At 47.3% G+C, this 27,492-nt stretch overlaps 1 protein-coding gene across 1 annotated transcript in view; it reads left to right on the plus strand.

Moving 5' to 3' along the window:
- ONECUT2 (one cut homeobox 2) overlaps positions 1 to 27,069 on the plus strand; it is a 51,225-nt gene extending 24,156 nt beyond the window's left edge. The window contains exon 2 of the mRNA XM_061130725.1: positions 19,379 to 27,069. Within this exon, the coding sequence (XP_060986708.1) occupies positions 19,379 to 19,665 (287 nt within the window). The 3' untranslated portion in view covers positions 19,666 to 27,069. The remainder of the gene's footprint in view (positions 1 to 19,378) is intronic.
- The last annotated feature ends 423 nt before the right edge of the window (positions 27,070 to 27,492 follow it).

Consider the following 27,492-nt stretch of genomic DNA (forward strand, 5'->3'; position numbering starts at 1 on the left):
CTTGTCTTCATGATCGCAGGTTTGGGAGTCATTTCAGAAAGCTATTTTCTCCGACATCCAGGTAATGCTGAGGCTAAAAGTGCCAACTACCATTTCTTCTTTTCTGATTTCAGTATGGCCAGACCTTGCCATTTTCTCTTGTTCCCCTGATCCATTCACTGTGTGTGTATTTGGTTCTCATCTAACTCCCTGAAGAAGTTCATGGCATCATCTTTATTCCCAAAGCCAGGAGCCTTAACATGAAAAAAAGAAAGAAAGAAAGAAAACCCACCGACACTTTGCTTTTCCTGAAGTAACAACTTACCTGCTAATAGGAGATTTTGAAGCCAGGGGCTTCCACTGAGTTCTCAACACACAAGTCTGTTTAAACAGTCTGTAGAATCCTTCCCTGACCCCAAATTACTCCAAAGCATTAATTGTCCTAGTGGTTTCATGGCCACATTATTTCATATTCATTAGTGTTTTCATGAAAAATTATAACACTAATTAGAGCGGCTCCCAGTTAATTCGCTTGGTGATTCATTGCTCTCTCCCATCTTGGTGTTCTGCATGTGGTCATCTTGGAGAAAGCATCCAAGGGGTAATTGCAGCTCTATTCCCTGAGTGATCGCCTAATGGCATTAGTTCTGACCCACAGGCGTGTCTCCGGCGGGCTCTGATGGGGTCTGGCTGCAGCTGCACCCTCCCCCCCCCCCCCCCCCCCCGCCCTGTGGATGCACCAAGGTCGGGTCCTCTGGAGGGGGTCCAGCGCAGCAGAGGGGCGGAGCTCCCGGCGGGAGGTGAGCATCTCTGAGAGCCTCTCCTGGAATCTCAGATAGGAGAGTGCTCAGAGACATCTGCCCGGAGAACTCGTAGTTGGGAAGTAATAACAAAAACAAAATTTTCTTCCGTTTTGGCAGCTATGTGGCTGAGCATGGGCTAGACTCTGGAAGTCTGGTTCACTGTCAGACCTCGGCTGCTCAGTTCTTTTCATCAAAAGTTTACGTGTCCTCATGGCCATTGGACGGCAGCCATCAAAAAACGCAGGGAGGGGCGGGCAGGCCAGCCTTTGACAGCATCCGCAGCAAGGTGGTCTCTCTAGGAGCAGAATGTCCGCGTCATAGCACATGCGCGTATTCACCATATCAGATCCTGCCAGGCAGTTTTCTGACCTGTTACATACATTCACACTGCCACCAGCAGTCTGGGCGTGTTCCCATGTTCCTGGCTAGTAGTGGAGATTGAGAGATTTTCATTTAAGCTATTTTGTAGATGGATAAGGGTGTTTTATGCATCTAATTCCTGGATTGCCAGTCATTTTGAGTACCTTTTTATATAATTGTTGGAAATCTGGATTTCTTCTTCTGTGACGTGCCAGTTCGGGTCTTTGCCTGTGTTCCTATTGGGATGTCTTGACTCTTTCTTGTTGATTTCCAAAAGACTATATATTTATATATTCTGGATTCAGGCCTCTTGTCAGTCATATGTGCTGAAAATATCCATGGTTCTCCTTTCACGCGGTCTCCTTCCCTCCCTCTCTCTGTGTCTGTCTCTATTTACTTTCATATTTGTGTCATTTATTATGCAGAAGTTCTCAATTTTAATGTGCTGTAATGTATCAGTCTTTTTCTTTGCTATAGTATTTTTTAAGTCTTGTTTAAGAAATCTTTCTTGAGATTATTAAGATATTACCCTGTATTATTTTATAAAACTTGATCATTTTGCCATCTACACTGAGTTCTGTGATTCCTATAAAACTTTTTTTGTGTGTGCATGACATAAAGTAGGGGGTCAAGAATCAAGCCCTGCCCCCATGCCTGCCTAGTTACCCGAGCTCCATCATTAGAAAGACTACCTTTCCTCGTGTTCTGCAGTGCCCATCTCATTAAATCCCGTGTCGTGTGTATACGGGGCTTCCTGGCAGCTCAGCGGGTAGAGTCTGCCTGCAATGCAGGAGACCCTGGTCCAGTTCCCGGGTCAGGAAGGTCCCCTGGAGAAAGGAGAGGCTACCCGCTCCAGTGTTCTTGGGGTTCCCTGGTATCTTAGACAGTAATGAATCTTCCTGCAATGCGGGAGACCTGGGTTCAGTCCCTGGGTTGGGAAGATCCCCTGGAGGAGGGCATGGCAAGCCACTCCAGTAATCAGCCTGGAGAATCCCCATGAACAGAGGAGCCTGGCGGGCTACAGTCCATGGGGTCACAGAGAGTCGGACACGACGGAGCGACTAAACACAACACAGCCGTGTGACTGTGGATCTGTCGGTAAGCTTTCTGTGCTGTCAGCTGGTCTTGTATATCCTTTCCCATATTACACCAGTAGAGTCTTATTAGAGGTCTTGATAGTTAATATATCAAGTCCTCCCATCTATTTTTCTTCATCAAGAAGAGCCTGACTATTCTTTGAGTTTTTTGTATCCTCCCATAGACTTTAGAATCAGCTTGTTAAATCAAAAAAAAAAAAAAAAAACTGAAAGGAAAGAAAGAAGACAGGAAGGGGATGAGAGAAATCTGCTAGGATTTTTATTAAAGATTTGGTGGGATCCATAGATCAATATGGAGAGAATTAAACTTTTTACAGTATTGAGTCTTCCAATTCATTTATAGCACGCTTTACTTTCTCTAACAGAGTATATCATTTTCTTTGCCAAACTCTTGCCTACCTATTGTTTGATTTATTTGTCTGTACTTGATTTTTTTTTTTTTTTTGGTCTGGAAGGGGGATGGTTTTATTTATTTATTTTTTTTTTATGTACTTGATGTTTTAATCCTACTGTCAATGGTATCTTTTTCATTTTTTGTTTGTTGTGTTATGTAGAAAAACAGTTGATTTTTGTCTGTGGATGTTGAGTCTAGGAGCCTTGCTAAATTCTCATATTAATTCTAATAGTTTATCTGTGTATTATCTTGGATTTTTATGGCTGCATAATCCATATTGATGTTTTAAAATGTTCATCTTAATATCGACCACCTTTCTCATTGGTTCTAATAATTTTGGGTGTTGAGGCTCTTATGTTTTGTAGGTTAAAAAAATCATATTAACTTATCATTATGAGTATTCTCTTTCTGTCGAGAGAAGCAATATAGGGTAACTGTTCGGGACAAGGACTCTGGAATCTGACTACCCGAGTTTGAATCCCAGCTCTATTACTTTTCTGTGTAACCTTAAGTAATTTACCTAATCCTCTGTGACTCAGGGTAATTAATTATAAACCACCTCATAGGTTGATTTTAAAAATTGAGTTAGTGCAACTTCAAAAACACTTATCAAGTCATGAGCACTCAGTTTATGCTGACTTTTGTTATTTTATCAATTATAATAGCGTCATTCTTTTCTAAATTCCCATTTCTTGACTGTTTTTTTTCTCATTTAATCGCACTGGCTACTTTTCCAGCGTAATACTGAATCTTAGTGGTGCTTTCAGACCTCACCTGAAACTTAACACATTGAAATATTCCTTCTAGGTTTTTTTTAAAGGCATGGTTTTTTGGTTTTGTTTTTCATCATTTGACATATATGCAACCCCCTTTAACTGCACTTATGAATCTGGGTTAAATTCTGCAAGAGGGAGATAACTTCTTAGAGGAAGGTAATTTTTTAGAGGAATTTCCTTTTGTCAAACTCTGCTAATGATGAAAACCATTCATAATGGAATTATTTTTTTAAATATCATTGAAATCCTTCTGTACAAGGAGGTACCGACCGTTCTACGTTCCCGAAGATTCATTGATGTAGTCTTTCCAAAAAGGTGCTGTTTGTTAACATAATGATACTCCTTTCGATGTTTGGGTTGAGTGAAGGAATATTTATATTCATGCAGAGCTGTTGGCCAGTCCTTTTCTAGCAAAATATCATATTCTTGAGCTTTTAATTTTGATTATATTCCAAGTATGTCTTCAGTTTTCCTTTCATAAAGAGTATACAAGTAGAAATTGTCACAACATTATTGATCGGCTGTACCCCAATACAAAATTAAAAGTTTTTTAAAAATGTAAAAAAGTGTATATGGATACACTTTTGAGTCATTATACAACTGAAAATGCTTCCCTGCAGGAAAGACCACCTGAACTGCATAAATTCTAACCTAACAAGTGTGGCATCAATTTTGCTCCTAATTTCTTCCAATGCTATCTATTTCTCATTTTCTTGCAGGAGTTTCTATCTTTCTCATCTCTTTCCTTAACTTTTTTCTTTACATATTATTATTTATAGAGATCCGTTTCGTTTTCTTCTTTATTTTCTGACCCTGTTTCAGAGAATCCAGCTCTTTTTGCATCATCTTGAGATAGCAAATAATTCTCTAAAATGTTCTTTAAGTTTCTGTAAGATATTTTCAGATGAATTTTCTCTGATTCCAGATAGCTTCTGTTTTCCAATAGTTTCCGTCTCTTTCCTTTTGTCCTATTTATTCATTCTCAAAGGAGGAAGACCCAGTCAGGCCTGACGGAGCTCATAGGAAGGCTGTGTGTTTCCCTCCCAGCCTTCTTCCTGGATGTTGGTGCGCTCAACCTTGCAGACCTACAGTAAATTGCCAATTAATATACCTAACCCAGCTCCTACCATTTAACTAGCTTTCTTGTAACTTGACTCTGCAGGACTGGCATAGATTCATCACCTGTGTCCATTCCTAGGCTGCGGACAAGTTGCTCAAATGATGTGTGTGCATCAGTTCCCCATATGTCGTCGTTGTTGTTGAGTCGCTAAGTCGTGTCCAACTTTGTGTGAACCCTTGGACTTTAGCCCGCCAAACTCCTCTGTCCATGGGACTCTCCAGGCCAGAATACTGGAGTGGGTTGCCATTCCCTTCTCCAGGGGATCTTCCCGACCCAGGGATCGGACCCACGTCTCCTGCATTGGCGGGCAGTTTCTTTACCATCTGAATGACCGAGGAATCCCCCGTCCCTGATATGCCATGTACCCGATCGTCCTCTTGTCCTCATTCTCACCTGGAGCGCCCTTTGGAAACTGTACCTCCCGGGGTTCACTCTACCACCACTGATGTCCCTCTTCTACCCACCCACCCTCATTTTTTTTTTCCCTAGGTGTCTTCTGAGAGTTGCAGTTCTCAAATCTAGTAGGTATTAGTAAAAAGGGAGTGGACAGCACTGGCTGTTTCAAAAGGCATCACCCATCACGTTGAGTGATCGCTGCTTAATTTGAATTTCTGAAGAGCTGGAGGACTCAGGTGTTATTTTTCCTACCCAGTTCCATCAACCTTGTGTTTAGGTGAAAATTCCTCATAAATGTCCCCCCATGCAAGTTGATGGCAGTCTTGGTGTTCAGTTTGGTGAATTCTATGTTTTATTCTATTAATCGGTCTTGAAGATGATTTTAGTGGGAAGTTAGGCGAGGCTGTACTGGATTCTTCTACCTACTTTTAGGGAAGCATTCCGTCCTGAATTAAATATTTGTTTCAGCAACTCACGACGTCCTGGAGGATAGCTTGCAGGAGTGCAAGCCACGCAGCAGTTCTAAAGATCTCTCTTTGCCAGGCTTCTTCGTAGGCAGAAAAGATGACCAGAAATCATGATTCCAAAAGCTGAGTGCCTTCTAAAGATTTATTCTAATAAGGAAAGAATAAAAACCGTAGTGAGAGGCCCCCCTGGTGGTTCATGGGTGAAGAATCCACCTGCCAATGCAAGAGTTGCTGGTTCAATCCCTGGTCCGGAAAGATCCCACAAGCCACACAGCAACTAAGCCCACGTGCCACAACTACTGAGCCTGTGCTCTCGAGCCCCAGAGCCCGTGGTCTGCTGCAGAAGCAGCCACGGCAGAGAGAAGCCCACGTATTGCAACTGGAGAGCCGCCCCTGCTCGCCGCAACCAGAGAAACATCTGCAGGGCAGTGAAACCCCAGCACAGCCAGAAGTCAGTTAAAAACTAAAAAAAATCCAAACCCACTGAGTGAGCAGTGAGGGAATCTGGGTTTTCAGGCCTCAGTCACGACTCCTGTGGCCAGAGTCAGGCAAATCATGACACCTCTAAGAGCCCCGGGAGTCCCGGACTGCTTTGTTATTCAGTCGCTCAGTCACGCGGACTCTCTGTGACCCCATGGAGTGCAGCACGCCAGGCTTCCCTGCCCTTCACCATCTCCCGGAGTTTGCTCAAACTCACGTCCACTGCGTCAGTGATGCCACCTAACCGTCTCATCTTCTGCTGCCCTCTTCTCCTTTTGCCTTCAGTCTTTCCCAGCATCAGGGTCTTTTCCGATGAATCAGCTCTTCGCATCAGGTGGCCAAAGAATTGGAGCTTCAGCATCCATCCTTCCAATGAATACTCAGGGTTGGTGTCCTTTAGGACGGACTGGTTGGATCTGTCTAAAGTAAAGGAGAGGACCAACTGGTCTCTAACGCCCCGCCAGTCTAGGGCTCCGTGGTTTCACCAGCTGACCTGGAACCTCTGCTGTTGGAAGCCTGTTCCTTGGGGCTCCCCATTTTACTCTCAGAGGTTCTGCTGAAAGAGGAGCAGGGGAGGAGAAGTCACGTCCACGCTGGGCGGCTGAGCCCCACCCTCGGGCAGAACGTACCCGGAGGGGCCGTGGGGAGAGCGGGCAGCACGGTGCAGCGACCCGGCGCCCCCTCTGGAGACCCCCCTCTGGACACCCGCCCTCTGGCCCCCTCTGGAGACCCCCTGCTGGGGCCCCCCTCTGGAGACTCGCTCTCTGGGGACCCCCCTCTGGAGACCTCCCTCTGGGGGCCCCCCTCTGGAGACTCGCCCTCTGGGGACCCCCCTCTGGAGGCCCCCCTCTGGAGACCACCCCTCTGGAGACCTCCCTCTGGGTCCCCCCTCTGGAGACTTGCCCTCTGGAGGCCCCCCCTGGGGGCCCCCCTCTGGAGACTCACCCTCTGGGGACCCCCCTCTGGAGGCCCCCCTCTGGGGCCTCGCTGGCCTCTCTCTGAGCAAGTGGTCAGGCAGCCAAGGACCCCATTTGCTGAGTCCCCTCCAGTGACTGTGTGTTTAAGGGCAAACAGGCAGAGGAGGTAAAACCTGTCATCTTCCGAGGAGGTCTTAGAGGCACGAGAACTCAGGAGGGTGGCTGGCTCGCTGCCGCTCATCGACAGTGAATAGACCTGGGGGAGGTGCAGGGTTACTTGTCACCAACCTGCTTATACCAGTTTCCTTGGTCAATCAGATGGTAAAGAGTCTGCCTGCAATGCAGGAGACCCGGGTTCGATGCCTGGGTCAGGAAGATCCCCTGGAGAAGGACATGGCAACCCACTCCAGTATTCTTGCCTGGAGAATCCCATGGACAGAGGAGCCTGGCGGGCTGGAGTCCACAGGGTCAAAGAGTCGGACACGACAGCGACTAAACCTACCCACGTATCCGGCTTATCCCCCAGCCCGGGTGAAGGCAGGGGCGGGGTCAGAGGAAGCACAGTGAGTTCTCACTTATCACCCACGTTTTCCAGACGGGGGGAAGAGGGCACTGCGGGACTCCCAGGTGGGCAGCGATGTGCCCAGGTCAGAGGTGAAGCCCCAGGTGGGGATCAAGCATTCTGGGCAACGCCAGGCTTCCCGGGGCTCCTGGCTTCTCTGCACTTGGGACCAGACCCCTTCCAGGGTCTTCAGAATGAAGGGTGCATGCTCACACACGCGTGGTCCCCTCCCCTCTCTTCCCCTCCCTCGTCTTTTTTCTCTGTCCTCTCTCCCTCCTGCTCCAGCATCTCCCACCAGTAACATTTGCTCGAATAATAAGCCAGGCAGCAGCTTGCTCACTGGCACATGGGTTGTTTGGTTCAGGGTATCTTGGCTGTCGAGGATAATGTGCCAAATGGTTTAGAGGGTTTTCTCACCAGGGAAGGCCAGTTAGAAGGGAGCAAAAAGAGGGATAAAACCCCAGCAACCGGGAACAAGAAGTCGGTTGGGGAAGCGCAACCCCCCTTTCTCTGCCCTTGGCCACCCAAATGGACGCTGGCCTGGGTGCCCCTGGGTCTGCTGCCCGCATGGATGGGCAGCCGGTCCATGAAGAAAGTCAGCTCCCAGCCCAAAGACAAAGCCATTAAGTTTCCCCCTGACTGAGGCCAGGGATGTTTGGAGAAATGAGAGAGGAGTTGGAATTTAGCTCTCGGGGGTCGTTTACGCTACTCGCTCTATGGTCGTCTGGACCAAGGTGGCCTTTGATGATAAGGTTTGGAGTCACAGAGAAGCCGGGAAAACTGCAAAGCACTGAACTGCAAAGTATTTATAATTTCCAAATCTTAGCACAAGATAAATGATGGAAAGATCTTGTCCTTGGCAGCCCCTCCCCCTGCGTCAAGCCCTCCCGCCTCCCTGGGGACTGATCTGTGCCCCGGCCACCCTGAGCCCACCCCATCCTGTGTCTCAAACCCCAGCTCTGCTGGTCCCTGGAGCTACGTGCCAGGACCTATCCCTTTGGCCTGAGGAGCCCGCATTGCTATGATTTATCAGAATACGGCTTCCCGAACATTAAATATGTACTACCAGAGTGCGTAACTCTTCTGTTCTTGCTTCCTTATTTGAATGCAAGGGATGCTGTTATTATTTCAAAAGCTCTTGAGCATGCAGATTAACTCCTGAGGAACTGGGGGGCCTTCCTAGACAACCATGCCTCCTCGCATCCTGACAGCAAGGCGGGGAAGTAAGGAAGTTGATTTCCCTTGCTCTGACCTCAAAACCCCAAAGGTTTGTCAGCATGAGGCTGGAGGCGCAGACATGACCTTGCTCTGTAATGGACTTCTGCATCACCGTCAATAGCCTCGGTTGAGGGTCCCACCCCAGGTGCAGCCCCTGTGCCTGGGCCCTCCTTGCTAGAGATGGTTAGGCCCCCTTTTTGCACAAGCCCTTGGAGGAGGGCGACCTCAGACTCTCCCTATGAAAGCTGGAGACGGTCCTTGGGCACTGTTCTAAAACCCGTATCCTGGGGGGTTAGGGGACTGCTCTGACCAGCGCACACCCAATGCTTCCCACCCCAGCCCCACCCGGTGCCCTGGCCAGATCACCTTGAACTGTTCAGGGCAAGTATTTACTGAACGCGGGGAGAATAGAGCACGCCTGCATTATTTATCAGGGGCTCACAATACCCATCACATGCAGAATGTGTTTGGACATAAATTAGTGATGTTAGGAAACACTAGGGGTCCCAAACCTATCAGGATCCCGGACACGTATGTAAAAACTCGTCACAGTCTTACCTTTCCTAGGAGGCTAGGAGCTGGCTCCGAGGCAACTTCCACAAGGAAGACAAAACTCTTTAACCTTTTATTTGCCATAAGCCCTCTGGACACTTCATCTACTGTTGATCAAGTCTTGGCAAATCATTTCAGACTCTAAATTCTTAACCTCACTTTCTTACCATCCCCCCCACCCTTTTTTCTTCTTTCTCTGTGAAGCAAGGAAGGATATTTACAGAGCGCTGACTGTGCGCCAAGCATTGAACTAGCCCCTTGATGTCTGGAAGGGTTTGGATTAGTATCCATCCCCATTTTACAGATGAGGAAACGGAGGCACCAGGTCATGCAGTGGATAAGTGGCCAACGTAAAATTGGCGACCAGGTCTTGGACTTTAGGCTGAGGTTTTTTTTCACCCTGCATTTGACTCACCACCTGGGCAGGAAGGCGACGGTCGTTTTTTGCTTACTTATCAGCTCTGTGTAGCCACAGGGATGCGACCTACCACGGAACCACAGAACCGGTGGCATGCAGCCATGGGCGTTTATTTCTGCTCCGGAGTCCACGGGTCAGCTGGGCCGTTCTGCTGTGCCGGGCCACACCTGGGTGGTCTCTGCTGGGCTTGCGGCAGTCGGTGGCTGGGGTGGGCAGACCCAGGCTGGCCTGGGCTTGTCACATGGCATCCAGCACTCCGGGAGGGAGCGTGAACAAGGCACCCGGCTTCTGGAGGCCCAGGCTGTCCCTTCTGCCACAGTCAGCTGACCAGAGCAAATCACCAGGCCAGCCCAGATCCAGGAAGAGCAGACCGCCTCCATCTCATGCCGGGAGGCCCTGCAGAGTGGCGGCAGGAGGCCGGGATGGTGGCAGGGGAAGAACTGGGGCCAGTTTTGCAGTTTGCCTGCCTCGGGTCCCGCCGCTGGGCTGCCTTGCTTCCCCTGGGTGCCCGCCCCTGCTTCCTGGAAGCCTCAGTTGCCCACTCCCTCCTCGCCACGCCTGCCCTCAGAGCTGTTTCTTGTTGGTACCGAGGCTGTTGTGCAGAATGACTTTGAAGGAGGATTTCAGTGGCCTCTTCCCGGGGGGGGAGGGATGCAGTCAGTCTGGCAGGGTTAAACCTTCCACTGACCCGATGAAGCCGAGGCAGGCCGCCTTCAGCATCAGCCAGCACGGGAGGGCAGCCAGCCCGGGGGCAGAAACCACAGCACGAAGGAGTCTCCTCTGCCTGCACCTGAGGCCGGCGCGTCTTCTGGGTGCCGTGCAGGGGTGGGGGGTGGCTCTCCACTGCCATCCGTGAGCATCTCCAGGCATCACGTCATGCTGGTGGGGCCACAGCTCCTCTGCTCTGGGGGGGCGCGGCCCCCTCACCTCCCCCTAGGCCTCTGCGAGGACCTGTCTTTGGTTTGTGTGTTTGTGGTTTCCACGGAAGAGGGTTGGAAGGAAAGGTCTACCTCCGCAGGACTCCCAGGCTGGCTGGTTGACATGGGAGGTGATGCTGGGCAGTGTGGGGGGAAGGGAGTGCAGCCTGGAGGAGGGGGCGCAGGGGCGGGAGGGGAGGCTGAGCCGGAAAGGGCTGCTGGGCTCCTGGAGGACTGGGAAGGGCCAGAAAGCTCAGGAGAAGAAACCAACCCCACTCAGAGGAAGCAGGAAAGATGGGCGTTTAAAATGGGGGGTGGGGGATTGGGAGACTGGGATTGACATATCCACGCATCAAACAGATGACTAATGAGGGCAAGCCTTGAATACAGGGAACTCTCCTTGGTCTCTGGTGACTGAATGGGAAGGAAGTCCAAAACAGAGGGTGTTTTTTGGACACACACACACATATATATATACACACACACATTGCAATCCTTGGACTATATAGCCCACCAGGCTCCTCTGTCCATGGGATTTTCCAGGCAAGAATACTAGAGTGGGTTGCCATTTCCTCCTCCAGGGGATCTTCCCGACCCAGGGATCAAACCTGCGTTTCCCGTGTCTCCTGCATTGCAGGTGGATTCCTTACCCACCAAGCCATCAGGGAAGCCCTTAGATACTATGTATAAAGCAGATAACTAATGAGAACAAGCCTTATAGCACAGGAAACTATACTCGGTCTCTGATGACTGAATGAGAAGGAAGGACTCAAAGTGAGGGGATTTTTTTGGAAGCACGGACACACACATATATACACACACACACACATTCATATATATACACATATATATATGACTTCGCTGTACAACAGAAACACAACATTTAAAACAACTCTAATAAAAATTAATTTTAAACAAAGAGAAAAAATAAAAATCAAATCTAAAAGGTGTGAGTCAAGAGCACAAGCATTGGGAGGCGGATGTTTCCAGACCCCAGAGACCACCTCGTACCCACAGTGACCTCCCCTGCTAACTCACAATGGGTGCCTGCTCAGACCGCCTTCACCAGCAGACAGTTCCTGACCCCTGCGAGGTGGTCCAAAGGTTAACGGGACTGAAGCTTCTAGACTGGGAGGGAAGAGACACACCGATTCCATATTCCACTAAGGAAGGTGGGGTAAGTATCCCCAAAAGAGGCACCCGCCCACCACGGGACTCGAGAGGTGGAAGGGACTGTGTGTGATAACGGCTTGCGGGGAATGGCTGACGATGCCCTTAATTCTTTGGACCCCTTGAGAAGTCACGGAGAAAGACCGCATTTGCATTTGGTTTGGGAATACGGACGGTACCAGGCAGGAGGGAGAGGAAGGCGGAAGGCACATTCGGCAGGAGGATGTTTCCGGTCCGGACCCCGGAGGGGGCGGGAGGCGCAGCGGTCACACCCCGGCCACCCGGCCGCTGACCGGCAGAGCCGGCTCTGGACTCAGGTTGGGCGGGCACTGCCCTGCCCGCATCCATGTCATCTTGTCCCCCGTCCGTGGCCTCAAGAAAAGTAAACCTACAGCGTCTTTTTGTTTCACGTCTTAGGCTTGTCATTCATTTCCGTGAGACAGTTTCCTTTCTGCCAATTGAGGCTGTCAGGCCGGAGTCCAAGGGACCCTTCTGGTGCTCATGATTCTGCAGCGGATCGTGAGACGGGTTCCCCAGAAACAGACGGGAGCCTGTCCCGTGCGTTTTCTCAACAGGGACCTGCATTCTTGGGGCAGAATCCCCATGGCGTGGGGGTGGGGGGGGAGTGGTTCTCAGCTCCAAAGCGTGCAGAACCGACAGAGCGGGGCCGCTATGGGCCCCTCAGGACTGAGCGGCGGGGAAGGGGCTTCCAGGCCTACTGTCAGCCCCGACGTTCATTTTGTCGTTCAGGTGCTACGTCGTGTCCGACTCTTTGTGACCCCGTGGACTGCAGCCCACCAGGCTTCCCCATCATCACCATCTCCCAGAGCTTGCTCAAACTCATGTCCTTTGAGTCGGTGATGCCATCCAACCACCTCATCCTCTGTCGTCCCCTTCTCCTCCCACCTTCAGTCTTCCCTAGCATCAGGGTCTTTTCAAATGAGTCGGCTCCTCGCATCAGGTGCCCTAAGCAAGTCACTGAACTTTTTCATTCAGGGCATGCAAATACCAAAGACCTCTGTCCCAGGAAGGAAAATCAGTGATGGGTGAAAATGAGCCTTTTCCGTCAGAGGAACGACACGGTCTCTGCCCTTTGTGACCGCCAGAGGTGGGGTGGGGGCCGCCCCAGCTGTGCGTGAAAGGAGAGACCATGACGACGTCGCTTGTCGCGGCCTCCTGCATGTTTTTCTCGAGTCTCTGATACTGCCCCTCACCCTGTCCCGCCTCCCTTTGAATCCCCTCCTCATGGGAATGACTTCGGGCATACCACCTCGCCATGTGCCTGGCTGCCTGTGTGCGGGTGTTGGATGGCGTCCTGGGTACTGGAGGATAGCTGAGCCCCTGAGGATACCCAGGAGTGGCCCAGCCCCGTTGTGGGGGGGTGGGCAGGCAGGGAGAAAGGGCCAGTGGTAGAAAGAAGTTCTCTCGCTCCTAGTTTAGGAAGATCCACTCTAGGGAAGTGGTACAAGCTTAGAGATGAACTTTCTTTGTCAGTTTCTGCCCCTTTGAAGGGTGGCCACCAGCGAACAGGTGAATGGGCATCTCGGGGATTTTGGAGGGCTTGAGCCGCAAACCAGCGCTTCCCTTCTTATTTCACCCTGGCAGCCCGGTGGTCTGAGACATTTGTCCACTTGTCTTGGGCAGTAGCTGTCACCTCTGTGGTTGAACACAGGTGCCTCTGTCTCTGTAATCTGCTGGTCCCAGGTCTTGGCCCACAAAAGGCAGGTAGTGTTCTCCATCTGAGCTGATACTGGTCCTGCCCCAGAAGGGGAGAAAAAGCTATGCAGCCCCAACAGGCAGCCTCATTGCACGCAAATGATTTCTCCTTGTCTTTGCCATAGAAATGAGTTCTCAAACTTCCATGGCCTACATGGGGACCACAAGAGAGGAGGGAAGATGGGGAATGGCTGGGGGATGTCTCCCTCCTCCCATCCAGCAGCACACACACACACACACACACACACACACACACACAGCCCCGTGGCACGCCCTCCCTTCTCTCCTGGAAGAGTGAGGAGAAGAAGCAGATCCCAGTGCTGGCAGGCGCCCGAGCTGACCTCCCACCCTTCGGGAGCAGAGCTTACCTCGAGTGGGAGGAGCTTAGCTCATCTACACCGGTGATGAGCACCGTCTGTTGGGTTTCCAGCACACATTCCTGGGCTTTCGGGAGCTACTTGGCATTTCCCGACCTGTTTTGAGATGGGTATTTGACTGTAGCACGCAATGTTCTCACACCAAAACCATTGACACTCTTTCTTGACTGTGCCCCTGGGCATAGCTGACTTCACATCTTGTCTGAGAAATTCTGAGGTTCCTGCCTTCATGCCAACTCCCAGACGTCGTTCGATCTGTCTGCTTTTTCTTAGACTTGCAAAGCAGATGTTTGCCCTCTTTTTGTACCTTCCTTCAGCTCCTGACTGCTTTTGTAGGAACCATGGGGTGGCAGCTGCCAGCTCTCAGGACTTTGGGCATGTTATGTATTTGCTGCCTCATTCTTTTGGGCTTTTGGAGTTTCTGTGCATTGTCAGACCGCAGGCTGCAGCTTTGCGTTTGTTGGTAGGGATCTCTCGGCTTTGGGAAGCTCTTGGGAAGGAATACACAGGATGTGTTGATCTGTTCTTTCTCTACAGGTTGCTGAATGTTAAACTTTTAACATTTTGTCTCTTAACTCATATGTGAGTATATCTTCAAATACAATCTGACAGGCCAACTTGGACCAGCACCAGCACTGCCTAAGTACCCTCTTAAAAGCACAAATACACCCCACACCAGTCAGAATGTCCACCATTAAAAAGCCTATTAATACAAGTAGTAAATGCTAGAGCGAGTATGGGAACAAGGGAACCCTACCACACTGCTGGTGGGAATGTCAATTAGTACAGCCATGATGGAGAACAGTATAGAGGTTCCTTAAAAAACTGAAAATAGAGTTACCATATGACTGTGCAATCCCACTCCTGGGCATATACCCAGAGGAAACCGTAATTTGAAAAGATAGATGCATCTCCAGTGTTCATAGCAACACTGCTTACTATAGCCAAGACATGGAAACAGCATAGGTGTCCATCAACAGATTAACGGATAAAGATGTGAGATACATATGTGTGTGTGCGCTCATGTGCCACACATAATGTGTATTTACACACACAAAGGAATGCTACTCAGCCATAAAAAAGAACAAAATCGTGTCATTTGCAGCAACATGGGTAGACCTAGAGATTATCATATTAAGTGAAGTAAGTCAGAGAAAGATAAATATTTGATATTACTTATATGTGGAATCTAAAAATCAATACATGTGAACTTATTTACAAACAAAAACACATTCACAGACATAGAAAATGAACTTATGATTACCAAAGGGGATAGCAAGGGATGGGGTGGGAGAGTTAAGTTAGGAGTTTGACATTGACATATACACACTGCTATATACAAAATAAAGAAGAGGGACATACTGAACAGCATAGGGAACTATATCCAAAATCTTGTAATAGCCTATAATGGAAAAATCTGAAAAAGAATATATGTGTGTGTGTATGTGTTCACGTATGTATATATAACTGAGTCACTTTTCTGTATACCTAAAACTGACCCAACATTGTAAATTAACTATACTTCAGTTTCTTAATGGTTTTTTTTTAAGGCACCAATAAAGCCTTATCTGAAGAATAATCAATACTGGTATGAAGGCTGAGGACTGTGTGATTAACCCAAAGAGAACGAATTGACCGAGGTCTCACCCGATGCGGGTAGAGTATATGTGGCCAGATCTTGTTATCAGTCGGTTTCCCCGCACCACTGTTCATTCAGAATCTTCCAAATGCAGGCTTGGCACACTTATCCCGGGAGGCTGGGGTGGGAACAGCAATCCGGGGACCTGATGTGGCCATGGGGTCGCGCATACAGGCTCTCCTGTCTCAGAAGCGCCCTCGGAGGTTTGTGAAAGCCCAGATTCCAGAGCCCTGCCCCGCAAGGTGAGAGTCAGGATTTCTGGGACAGACCGCCGGGGTGCCCTGCAGCAGTTTGTCTCTAAGGGGCCAGGGTGTGGGTGCCATTTCTGTAGAGGACAAAGGTTGAGAGACCCAAGGGCCGGACACCTGCCCTGGGCCTGCAGCCAGCCTGGAATGTGACCTCAGCTCAGCCACTTACACCCTCAGGTCTCCACTTATTTCATTTTAAAGTAAGAATAATTCTTCCACTTACCTACCTTGGGATTCCTGGGGTAATCCAGCCAGAGGGAAGGTGGCACATGCACGTTTTGCCTCATGGAAGCCTCTACGGAGGTGAGCGCCTTCTTTCCGTTATGCCGATGAGGAAGATGGGCACTGGGAGGTTGCGTCATTTACTGAGATCCCATGTCTTGGAGATGAAGGAGCCCAGATTAGAATCCAGGCTTTTGGGTTCCAGAACATTCCATTCCATCAGGGTTCTCCTCTGAGACTCTACCAGCCAGACAGATCCTTGTTCCCCTGCAAGGATCACAGCCTTGTCATGGCGAAGGGGCTTGCACAACTCAAGGAAGCTATGAGCCGTGCCATACAGGGCCACCCAAGAAGAATGCATCATAGTGGAGAGTTCTAACAAAACATGGTCCGCTGGAGGAGGGAACGCAAACCACTCCGGTATTGTTGCCGTGAGAACCCCATGAGCAGCGTGAAAAGACAGAAAGACATGACACCGGAAGGGGGGCCCCTCAGGTCAGCAGGCGTCCAGTATGCTGCTGGGGAAGAGCGGAGGGCAACTCCTCACAGCTCGAGAGAGAAGGAAGCGGAAGCGGCGGGGCCAAAGCAGAAGTGACGCTCAGTCATGGAGGTGTCTGGTGGTGAAAGTCAAGGCTGATGCTATAAAGAACAATATTGCACAGGAACCTGGAATGTTAGGTTTGTGAATCAAGGAAGACTGGACATGGTCAAGCAAGAGCAGGATATGGAGCAGCCGCGTCACCTGGAGGCTCATTAGAAATGCAGGCTGCTGGGCCCCACCCAGGTTGACCGCTTCCGATCCTGCGTTTGAACGAGCTTTCCAGATAATCCCTGAGCAGATCAACTTTGTTTTTTTAGTATCTATCTATTTAGGCTGCGCTGGGTCTCCATTGCGGCAGGCAGGCTTTCTCTGGTTGTGGCGAGCAGGGGCTGCTCTCTAGTTGCGATGTGCAGGCTTCTCACGGAGGTGGTCTCTTGGTGTGGAGCACAGGCTCTAGGGCGTGTGGGCCTCAGTAACTGTGACACACAGGCTTAGTTGCCTTGTAGCATATGGAAACTTCTGGACCAGGCTCGAACCCATGTCCCCTGCATTGGCAGTTGGATTCTTAACCAGTGGACCACCAGGGAAGTCCCCACTCTGAACTTTAGAAGCACGGTTGTAGAGGATTGCACTAGAGAGATTAAGTTTACCAATGAGGCTAAAGTAAATATCCAAAATCCGACTAAAGTCTAAAGTCCTCCCGGGGATAATCAAAGAAGAAATCTTAACTGGGAAGCTCCAATGGGAAAAGAGTAACTGTGAGCCGTTTCAGCCCTTTCTGAGTTCCCATTGCAGGGCAAGTGCCCTTTAACTGAGAGTCCAAACTTTCCAAGAGATCTGGGTTTGGAATGAAACAAATTGTTTCTTACAGGTGTGTATATGTGGGCTTCCCCGGTGGCTCAGCTGGTAAAGAATCCACCTGCAATGCAGGAGACCTAGGTTCAATCCCTGGGTTGGGAAGATTCCCTGGAGAAGGGAAAGGCTACCCACTCCAGTTTTCTGGCCTGGAGAATTCTGTGGAATCCGTAGTTCATGGGGTCGCAAAGAGTCAGACAGGACTGAGTGCCTTTCACTTTCATGTGTGTGTTGTGTTTAATTTTCAAAGGTAATCTGATTACTTTTGGAAGTAAGAGAAGGAAAAGTCAGGAGGAGAGAGAGGGTTTAGCTGAGCTGATGCCGCCCAACAGTTTTACTTTTGGAGTGCTCTCCTGCCCCTGCCCTTTCTCACAGCTTCTCTCTTATTTCAGGAGTGAGCCCTTTATAGCCAATGGCATCCAACAGGGTGGCTGGCCAGTTGGGCCGGGGGGAGTTCAGCTTCCAGAATATCTTTCCTCTGAGTGTTGGTCCTCAGGTTAAATCCTAAGACCCAGATGTTTGAAGGATGTTCCCCTGATACTCACACCGCCGCAGCCCCTGCTACAGCTCATTCTCCTTGCAGAATCCAGAGTAAAAAATGACCTGACCCAAAGCTCAGAGGCAAGACTCACAAATCAGGGCTTTGAGAAGTCTGAAAAGGCTTCCAGACAGTACTCCAGACAGCTCGCCTTGGGGGAATGTCAGAAGAGTCCAAGGAGCGCTCAGCTGGGGCCAGAGTGTCCAGTAGGAGCTGATTCAGGGAAGGATGCTCAAAGCTAGACTTCTGCTCCCTCCTTGAGGGCCTTTCCTGGATTAGCTGTGTCTGTTGTTGTTCAGTCGCTAAGTTGTGTCTGACTCTTTGCGACCCCATGGACTGCAGCACTCCAGGCTCCCCTGTCCTTCACTATCTCCCAGAGTTTGTTCAGACTCAGGTCCATTGAGTCGGTGATGCTGTCTGATCCAACCATCACATCCTCTGCCACCCTCTTCAGCTTTTGCCTTCAATCTTTCCCAGCATCAGTCTCTTCCGATGAGTAGGCTCTTGAGGCTACACAAAAACCTTGGATGAGCTGAGGTTTCTGTCCAGTGTTCTCGTGTTTAAATCTGTGACTCGTATGCTCTGCACTAGCCATCAGAGGTTACTTTTCGGGGACCCGCTCCATCTGTGAAATGTGCACATTCCTGAAAAAGCCAAGACACCACTTGTCCCCAACATCCCGGGCATTCAGTTGTGTCCACGGTTCCAAAAAGAGCCAGTCGGGAGCATCACACAGACCTGATGCCCGCCTTCCAGGAACTTGTAGGGTAAGCAGAGGCAATGAGACATACTGAAGTGTGCTGGAAGCCCCGGTGGGGAGACCTAGCTACTGAATCAGGCACTCTCCATCTACTTATTCACATATCTCGGGCTCTAAGCTGATGCCCTGCAAATGTGGGTTCTTCTGCCAACCTCAACCCTGGTCTTCATGTACTGGCTTCACCTCAGACCAGCCAAATTACAACTGGTTAAACCAACTTTTTCATAAACTTTCCCTCCCTGTTTGATTTTATGGAGGGTTCTTTTTTTTTTTTTTTTTTTTTTTTACTTTTTCGAAAGTCTAGAGGAAGGGGCTTTGGGGTTGGGATGATGCCATCACTCCTTTCGTTCTGTTCACAACTTTTTGAGTCATGTGGGTGGAAGGTTTGATTTTGAGAAATGACGCCACTTTTAAGTTTCGACTCCAGAAAGTCATGTGGCTCAGCTCTCAGCAGTTCTAGAGGGAGACTGTGAAAGAGGAACCGGGTAAGCAGGCTTCCTCCAGGGGAAGGGGTCCTTTTCTTCAGAACACCCGATTTCACAGATGAAGAGTTTTAAGGGGGTGGGGGTGGGCGGTCGGGGGTGAAAGAGAAAGCAACAGCATTTGGTTCAAAGACCCAAGTGTGCAGAACAGCTCTGTTCTTTCCTCCTCCCTCCGTCCCCCCACTAACGGATGCCTTCCATCACCCGGAGATGAACTGGGAAGGCTGGTTACTGACAGCCAGGCAATTCGCAGTCAGGTTTGACGGTCTACATCCGCTCTGCAAGGCTGTCTGTGTTCTCAGTCCATCAGCTCGGGGCGGGGGGTCGGGTCTCAGCCTCACCCTGACTCTCTGCTCCTTCTCTTCCCCTTCCAGCGTGCAAACGCAAAGAGCAAGAGCCCAACAAGGACAGGAACAATTCCCAGAAGAAATCCCGCCTGGTGTTCACTGACCTCCAACGCCGAACGCTCTTCGCCATCTTCAAGGAGAACAAGCGCCCGTCCAAAGAGATGCAGATCACCATTTCCCAGCAGCTGGGCTTGGAGCTCACGACCGTCAGCAACTTCTTCATGAACGCCCGGCGCCGCAGCCTGGAGAAGTGGCAGGACGACCTGAGCTCGGGCGGCGCCTCCTCCGCCTCGGGCGCCTGCACCAAAGCGTGACGGAAGGACTCCCGGCTGGGCACAAGCCGCCTCCCGACGAGGACACCCGATACCCAAAGAAAACGCAGAGGAAAGAGACACCGGATTCTTAGCTGGGGCCCTTCACTGGTGATTTGAAAGCACAATTCTCTTGAAAAGAAACTTTTCTATTCTAGCTGTAATCATAGGCCAGGTGTTCTTTTTCGTTCGTTTGTTTTTAATGGCTATGGAGTCCACGTGCAAGCTGAAAACTAATCTCTTTGAACCGGACATTGTCCTCTGAGCGAGCGTGCTAAGCACCCCAGGAACCCAAATGGGGCCTTCCTAGAACAAGTCAATTCCAGCCCAGTGTCAGCCAAGCAGGGTTGCTTAGAATGTCAGCATCCCAGTTGGGGTCCTGTCAGCCCCTTGGAGTCAGCGTTCCTATGAGTCAATAGTAGGAATCTGGCTTGTACAAGGACTCTTGAGTTTGGGTTCCCAAGATGCTACCGTAAGAGAAGAATCTAGCAACAAGAATGACCTCATTTGCTTTCCAAGTGCTTAGCTTCATCAAACCGTAGTTCACCAACGTTCACAGCCATAACGTAAAAAACCATCCGAATGACAATTACTGAGCACAAGTTTTAAATATGGAAGTTAAAAAAAAAAATCCAAGGACCTGTTTTTCCCAACTCAGGCATCTTTTTTCATTGAACGGTTTAGAAAGCTTTAAGTTGATCCAGTTTACAGTTTTCTTTTCCTTACCTCCTGGAAATCTCATGTGGTCTTGGATCCATCAAAAAATAAAACAAACCAAGTCAGTTCACTGGAGCGCCATGTATCAAGCACAACGAAGATAAATAGAGAAGTGAGGGAGGTTCTGAATTCACTGCATCTGGATTTTCAAGACACCAATTGGGAAGTCAAGAGGGAATCATTGGGAATATGGCTTCAAGCACATTTTGCAGTTTGCTACAAATTCTGTTTGTACATAATGAAAACGCACACTCAGGAGGCCAATTTAACTGTTACGGTATACGGAGCAAATGCAGCATTTTAAAAGATCTAGATTTTTTTAGATCATAAATGTATCCTTCTTGGTTATCCATCACCTGGTCCCTCCTATTGTGCATTATTACCACCACATAATACATTCTCATGCATTCAGATTTGGGTTGTTCCCTTGTCCATCCCATCAATAGGGACGTTTTCAGTGTTTCTTAGCAAGGAAAAAAATAAAGAATTCAAACCACCAAACATGTTACTCATAACCATCATCTAGTCCTGAATCTCTTCCATTATTGAATCATCCTAGCAGAACAGCTGAATAAATCTGGAGGAAAACACAGCACACCAAAGAAGCAGAATACTGCAAACCAAAGACATTTCTTACTTGCCATTTTCTAGCCTGAAAAAAAATACTGTGATTACTTTTAGAAGTCAGAAAACCTGTATAACTCCAAATGGCTTTCAGCGCTCGCATTTGGCTCATCACTGGGCTGAGTGGACCGGCTACGCCACGGATGTTAGCCAGGCCACCGAGCGAGGGGCTCTCTGGTTCCTGGCTGTCACCTTCCCACAGCAAGTGGAGGAGGGCCCACAGGACCCCAGGAGATTGCGACGGTCACCATGTGCGTATTTACCAGTGAATGGCCCCAGGTGGGCACCACAGGGGTGTTCAAAGCAAGCCAAACGCTGCAATGATGCTTTACAGACACTTGAGACTGACTTTTTTTATGAATTACTTAATCGAAACCAAAGAAACTTTTTCTGCACCTACTTCTGCAACAAACAAAACTGTCCCATTGAAATGAATAAAGAAAAATGGACATCCGTGAAAATCCACCACCACCAAGATGGAAGCACGCCAGAAAAAAAAAAACAGAAACAGAAAAAACATCGAGACACACTGTGTTCGAACAGACCTCTTGGGACATTTTTTGGAAGCAGATTTTTAAAAAGGGTTTGAGACAGGAAGAGAAATAAGGAAGAGCCTCCGTGGCTGCTGCTTCATCCGACGACTCACGCGGTAATCTTAAAAGTTGAAGATTGTCTTTAATTTGTGCCTATGCAGTTTTTCAAAAGAACACGGAACAGAGCAACAGAAACCTCAACAGCTACAATACCAAAGATGAGGATTTCTCACACCTTTGTTTCAGTTCATTATCCCCTCTTGCCTGGCTTAAATACTAATAGCGCCATTGATCTGTGTGTAAAGGTAATCAATTTTGTTTCTGAGCAACGAGAGGAAAGGGTCATTTATTTGATTTTATTGTTTCCCTATCATTTTGTTTTACGGCTTTCTACCCAACATGGAATCTCTCAGAAGATTCCATGGAACTCCACTTTAAGATGTTGGGGGCGCTGAGCACTTCTCTCTGCTCAGCAGAGCGTGGGGAATCATACTGTCACTTGAATGTTCTTTGCTTAACCCTCCCTTTCTCTTGGTTCTTTCTGTGTTCAGAGTTTCATCATCAGGGGAGGGAAGGAGAGTGAGGGTCAGGAGTAGGGGTCTTGGGGATGCGTCCTCTCCCGAGCCACAGAACCAAAGAATTTATAGAGGAATTGACAAGCCTCATCTTCATGTGATCGCTACATCCTAACAGGGCTTCATTTGGGGGTGGGGGGAGACATGTAAAAATGATTGTCAGTTTCTACTTTTCTATTAGCTTTTTAAAAAATCAGCTGTAAAGTTGCATTTCTAAAGAAAGAGATATATATAATATATGAATACATATATAGATTCAACTTGATATTGGCGATAACCCAAAGTTATTGCTGTTCAAATTCACGTCTTGTTTTTGTCAAGTGCTTCATCACTTAAGTACTCAGTTTCAGAGCTTTGCTCATTTCTCATGCCATCCCAGAGTGTGGATGATTTAGAGTATTCCGATTTCTGTGAAAATTCCTGGGAAAGGTTGAAAGTCAAGTTCAAGCATGTCAACGTTTTAAAGTGTTGATAAATGGGTCCGTGGGACAAATGAGTGTTATGTGTATTTCGAGTCATCTTTGTTCTCTGTCTCAGCCAAGATCAGGATGGAGTGACATCCATCCACCATGGCCGGGGAGGGGCCTGTTCATCTTCTCTAACTGCTGGGGAAGCTCAGTGGTCCGTTCCCACCAGTTACAGAGATGAGGCCAGCCCAGACACGTCTTCTCCAGAGCCCTGTCCCATTGGGGTGTTCGAGATGCCCTTCAATGAGTAGATCCACCGAAGGGACTTCTCACAGAAGTCCAGCTCCTGCTGCAATGGGTTCATCAGGTTTTCTCAGGGTGGTAATGACCAGTTTGTTTAGACAAGCCCGTGTGCAGCCCACGGCTGGCACTGGGGTGAGGCAGCAGTGTTGGGGGGTAGGGGTGTCTCAGTCCTGGAGAGCAAACACAAGGCAAGGTTTAGGGAGGATCCCTGATTCCTGCTTGGAAGACCTGTTGTCTGTGGTCCCAGCTCCTTGCCCCCTCCACGTTGGTCTCCCCTTGCAGAGGCAGCAGCCTGGAGCCCCAGAAAGAGAGTGACTTTCCGTGGCTTTAATAATTCATCCCACCCAGGGGTGTTCCTTGACTTTGCCCTGTGTCGCTTCGTCTCTTGCTCATTCTCCATATCTCCTTTGTCCAACGGCCAAGAAAAGAGCATATTTCAGCAGGGGGATGCTCCTACTGGGTTGATAAAAGCAAATTTCAACTTGGGCCTTTCTTAATGAAACTTTGTGACTCATGGCCAATGGAAATGCTTGTTCTTCCCGAGACTGGGCTGAGGAGCAAAGCCTCCTTGGTTTGGTTAGTGATTCTTTGACATGCCAGTCTCAGCATTTGGGTCTCTGGCGTCCTCTGAAGATGTCTACACTGAAAGAGGCTGCCTTCGTGCCCTCAGATTTCAACCCGGGTCCAACCAAGTGTAGACACATACACCCTCAGTGTTCCTGGGGACCAGAGGGAGATGTCATAATGTAAAAAAAAGGCAAGAACTTCCCTCCTGGGTTTTGATAAATGTCTCATAGCAAATAATGCCATATCAGAGAGAAGTGCTTGCTTCTGAAAAATTATCTACGTACATATATAAATATATGTGTGTATCTATATATTTGTGTGTTTAAAAGTTAAGTCCTACAGAATTTCAATTTGTTAAAAATCTGAAAGAAAAAAAGCAAAAACCTGCGAACTGAATTATAATGGAATTTGACCCAGTATGTCTTTCCTCAAGCATTTAAAAACTTATTTTAGGTTAACAATTTTAGAGAAAAAAACTCTTTGGACTTAGTTATAGTTTAGGATCCATTTCCTCAATCCAAGAAAAATTCCAGGCATTAGCAATGTTAAGGGCAGGGCAGTGTGAAGGGACAGTTCCAAACCAAATTCACATTCTTGAGACAATGGAAATCCAAAAGCTATTGGCTGGAAAATTCTTTATTTCTTTAGGGAAATAGGCTTGCCTCCTTTTTTGTTTTCAATGTGATTTTTGTCCTGAGGATGTAGTTCTTTCATTCCAGGAAACTTTTATTTAAAAAAGAGCCAATATATTTCTTTTTAAAAAAAAGAAAACAGCAACAACAATAAAAACTCATCCACAATATTTAAAGGCCTTTCCAAAATGTAAAATAGCGTGTAGGTTGTAACATTTAACAGTACAGGTGGGAATAAGGCAGACAGCCTGACACTTGGGAGAAATCACCTCTGCAGGGTCTCTTTTCCTGAGGGCTCCTGGCAACTGTGGGCTCTGGAAATTCAAGCTCATTTTTATTTCTAGCTAAAATAAAATCAAAATTAGGAGTAAATCTGATACACACACACACATTTTTGTTAAGTCAAATGATGTATTTCAGAGCCAAACATAAATGCCTTTTGATGATCAACCATTTTTCTTTATGCTGGGTGCCCACCTATTCATGCTGATATGTTAAAGTTGAACAGCTTTTTGAAAAATATGACTACCACCTGGGTGCAGGGGGACACTTTCCCACTTTTGAAAATGCTGGTAGAATTATAAAAGTGTCTGTTGATTATACTGTTCCTGAAGCATTGTGACAGTATACCTTTGTGATGAACTCTGACTTTCAGGAGGTTGTATAGTAGGAATAGGAATTTCTTAAAAATAGAAAAAGAACAGACTGGGTCCCAGTCTTGTTGAAGAATAATGGAGTATATGAAAAAGTAGAGAAAAAGATGATCCATGTGGTCAAGAAAGGTTGACTCCAAAGCCCAAACCCATGTACTGTGACAGTAACTGTCACAATTCCTAACAAATCAGAGCTGAGTTTTTGGTTGTTGCTGCTGCCTACGCCTTGTAGTTCAGACTTGCTAGCCTAACCAGGAAGAGTGAGTGAAAGATGGTAGACAGAAAAGGGATACAGTTGGTTTGCCTATAACATTCTGATGTTTACTTGTAAGATTGGAGAGCTTTTGTACATTTAGCGAAGACCAAGTCGCCTCTAAAACAACAGCAGATTATAGTTTTCAAATAAGGCCACAAAATCCTTGCTAAAAGAAGCAAGTGTACCCAAGTTCGCTGTATAAATCTTACCTAGTTAATGATGTTGGCTTTAAATATGGATGTCCCAATGCCTATTTTCTACCTATGATTTTTTTCTTTCCAAGGGCCAAGGGGAGGGAGGGTTGGTTTATTTGTTTTAGAAAGTCTCAGAATTGTTTATAGAAATTTTTAAATATTAAAATAACATAAAGCCTCACTTAGATTCCATGAACCCCATGGGGACCAGAAGTGTTCCTTGTTCTTAGATACCAAAAAGGCTGACAGCTGGAGGCAAGTGAAAGCCAGAGCCTAAGCTTTCCTTACCGGTGTTGAGTTTGGTTGCCTGGAATTAACCAGTTCATTCCCTTTTAATGGAGGAAAACACACATGTCTACAGATCTATTCATTCCACGGAAGTCTTCCACTCTGCTCCAGCCTTAGCAGAGATATTTCCCACTGCGTAAACCTTGGTAGATACATTTGCCTAATCCTTGTACCATCTTCCACTTGAGTGTATACAGATTTAGACGCCTCTTTCACCATGTATTCTCATAGGCAACTATAGCAACACCCTTCACCTGTGAGTGTCCAGACTGCACAGACACCTCCATATGTCCATACATACTGTCCCCTGTTACAATAAATACATTTTAAATGATCGTTTCACATGTATGTGCTACTTCTACAGTATACACTGTTTTTATTATTTATTGTACCATTGAAAACAAAAGTGCAGGGGGGAAAAAAAAAATCCCAGCATCTTCATTCCATACACTTGGAATTCCGTTCATTTGGTCACATCCAAGATAAACTCAGCTTTCAAGAAACCTTGGATTTTATTTAATCATCTGTGTAAAAGTGACACGCGTGCTTGATGACTTCGGTTGAATAGCTTTATTGTGGATCTCTCATTAACTAAAGCTAAATCCAAAGACCTGAAAAAAGAACACACACCTAAAAAAAAAAGGAAAAAGAAGGAAAAAGTAGCAAGTACGAACTAATGAGGAAAAAAGTGGGCTCTGGTTTCCAGGGTTGAGAAAATGGTGATGTGGTCTTGGGGGGGCTGTGTCAGCCAGAGGGAGGGACATGGTGATTTTTTTCATGCTTATCACATTTGAATGGTCTTTTTGAACGTGAGAAAGTTCAGAGGTTATAATTTTCTGCTTTATTTTCATTTAGACTGTGGAAAGAGGCTATACGTTTTGTCCATTGAAAAATGAAGACAAAAGAAACCTTTTTTTTTTTTCCCATTATCTCTTTGGGTTATAACCCAACAAGCTAAGTACCATAAATGTAATTAATTTATTTAAATTAGTTTTTAGCACACTGAATGTATAGGATTTTGATAATTACTTAATCATCTTTGCTTACTCTGATTTTACTCTTTGTGCTTATTTATCAGAACCTAGACCAATGGTGCATCAGAGATGCGCGATCCCCTTTAGAATCCCCTTGAAGGTTTGCTTTATAAAGCAGAGAAATTCTGTTACAGACAGGGAAGAAATACAGGTTACAAAAAAAAAAAATTTTTTGAGGTATTTTTCTTTCTTGAATTAACTTTGAAAATAGTTTAAGTAACAGTGATTAAATTATTTAAGTTCACAGCCCCACCTGGTACCAAGCGAACTTCACCTTTTAATTATTGGGGCCTTCAGAGCCTTCATATTGTAACTTATTTATTTAACTTATTCAGCATCTGCAAAAGGTGCATGATATAGTTTATATTTTTTATTTAAAACAACAGAAAGCACTGCAGTTTGTTTGCTGTCAGACGGACAACAGAGCAAAGTTTGTGGACAAGCAATGACTATTCAACCCGAACCTGTGCATTCAGAAAACGCATGCCGAGACCCTGCTTCACCAGCCTGGATTTCGGGGCTTCTGTACAGAAACTGGAAAAATTTTTTAAAAAAATCAGAACAGCAAAAAGAAACCCTTACACTAGCTGCTTCCAAGAATGAACTCTGTGTGTGTGTAAAACAACAAACAAAAAAGGAAAAAAAAAAAGCAGAAAAAAGGAAAAAAAAAAAAAAAGGAAAAACTTTCTATTTCTAGTGAGAACCAAAGAAGGCTACCTCACTGACTTTTTCCATTTGTAATTTTAATCGTGTTGATGACACCAAAGATACCAAAGATTTCTTTCTCTGTGCGGTCTGCATTTCGCTTGTGCTCTTTTATAATTTTAACTCTTCTCTCTGATGTATGGCATGTATGGCCACAGCTCAGATACCCCAAAGAAATAGTTAATCTATGCGACAGTGGCTGCTGATCGGGAAAGGGATGTTTTCTGTATTTTTCTTCGTGTGTTCGCTGTCCCCTCCACATGTCCAGGATGCACGTTCAGATGTTGCTGTCACTGGATTCCTGAAATTCCAAATTGATGAAGAAGCCTGGTTGGAAGTGGC

Source organism: Dama dama, chromosome 27 (assembly GCF_033118175.1).
Source record: "Dama dama isolate Ldn47 chromosome 27, ASM3311817v1, whole genome shotgun sequence".
NCBI lineage: Eukaryota > Metazoa > Chordata > Mammalia > Artiodactyla > Cervidae > Dama > Dama dama.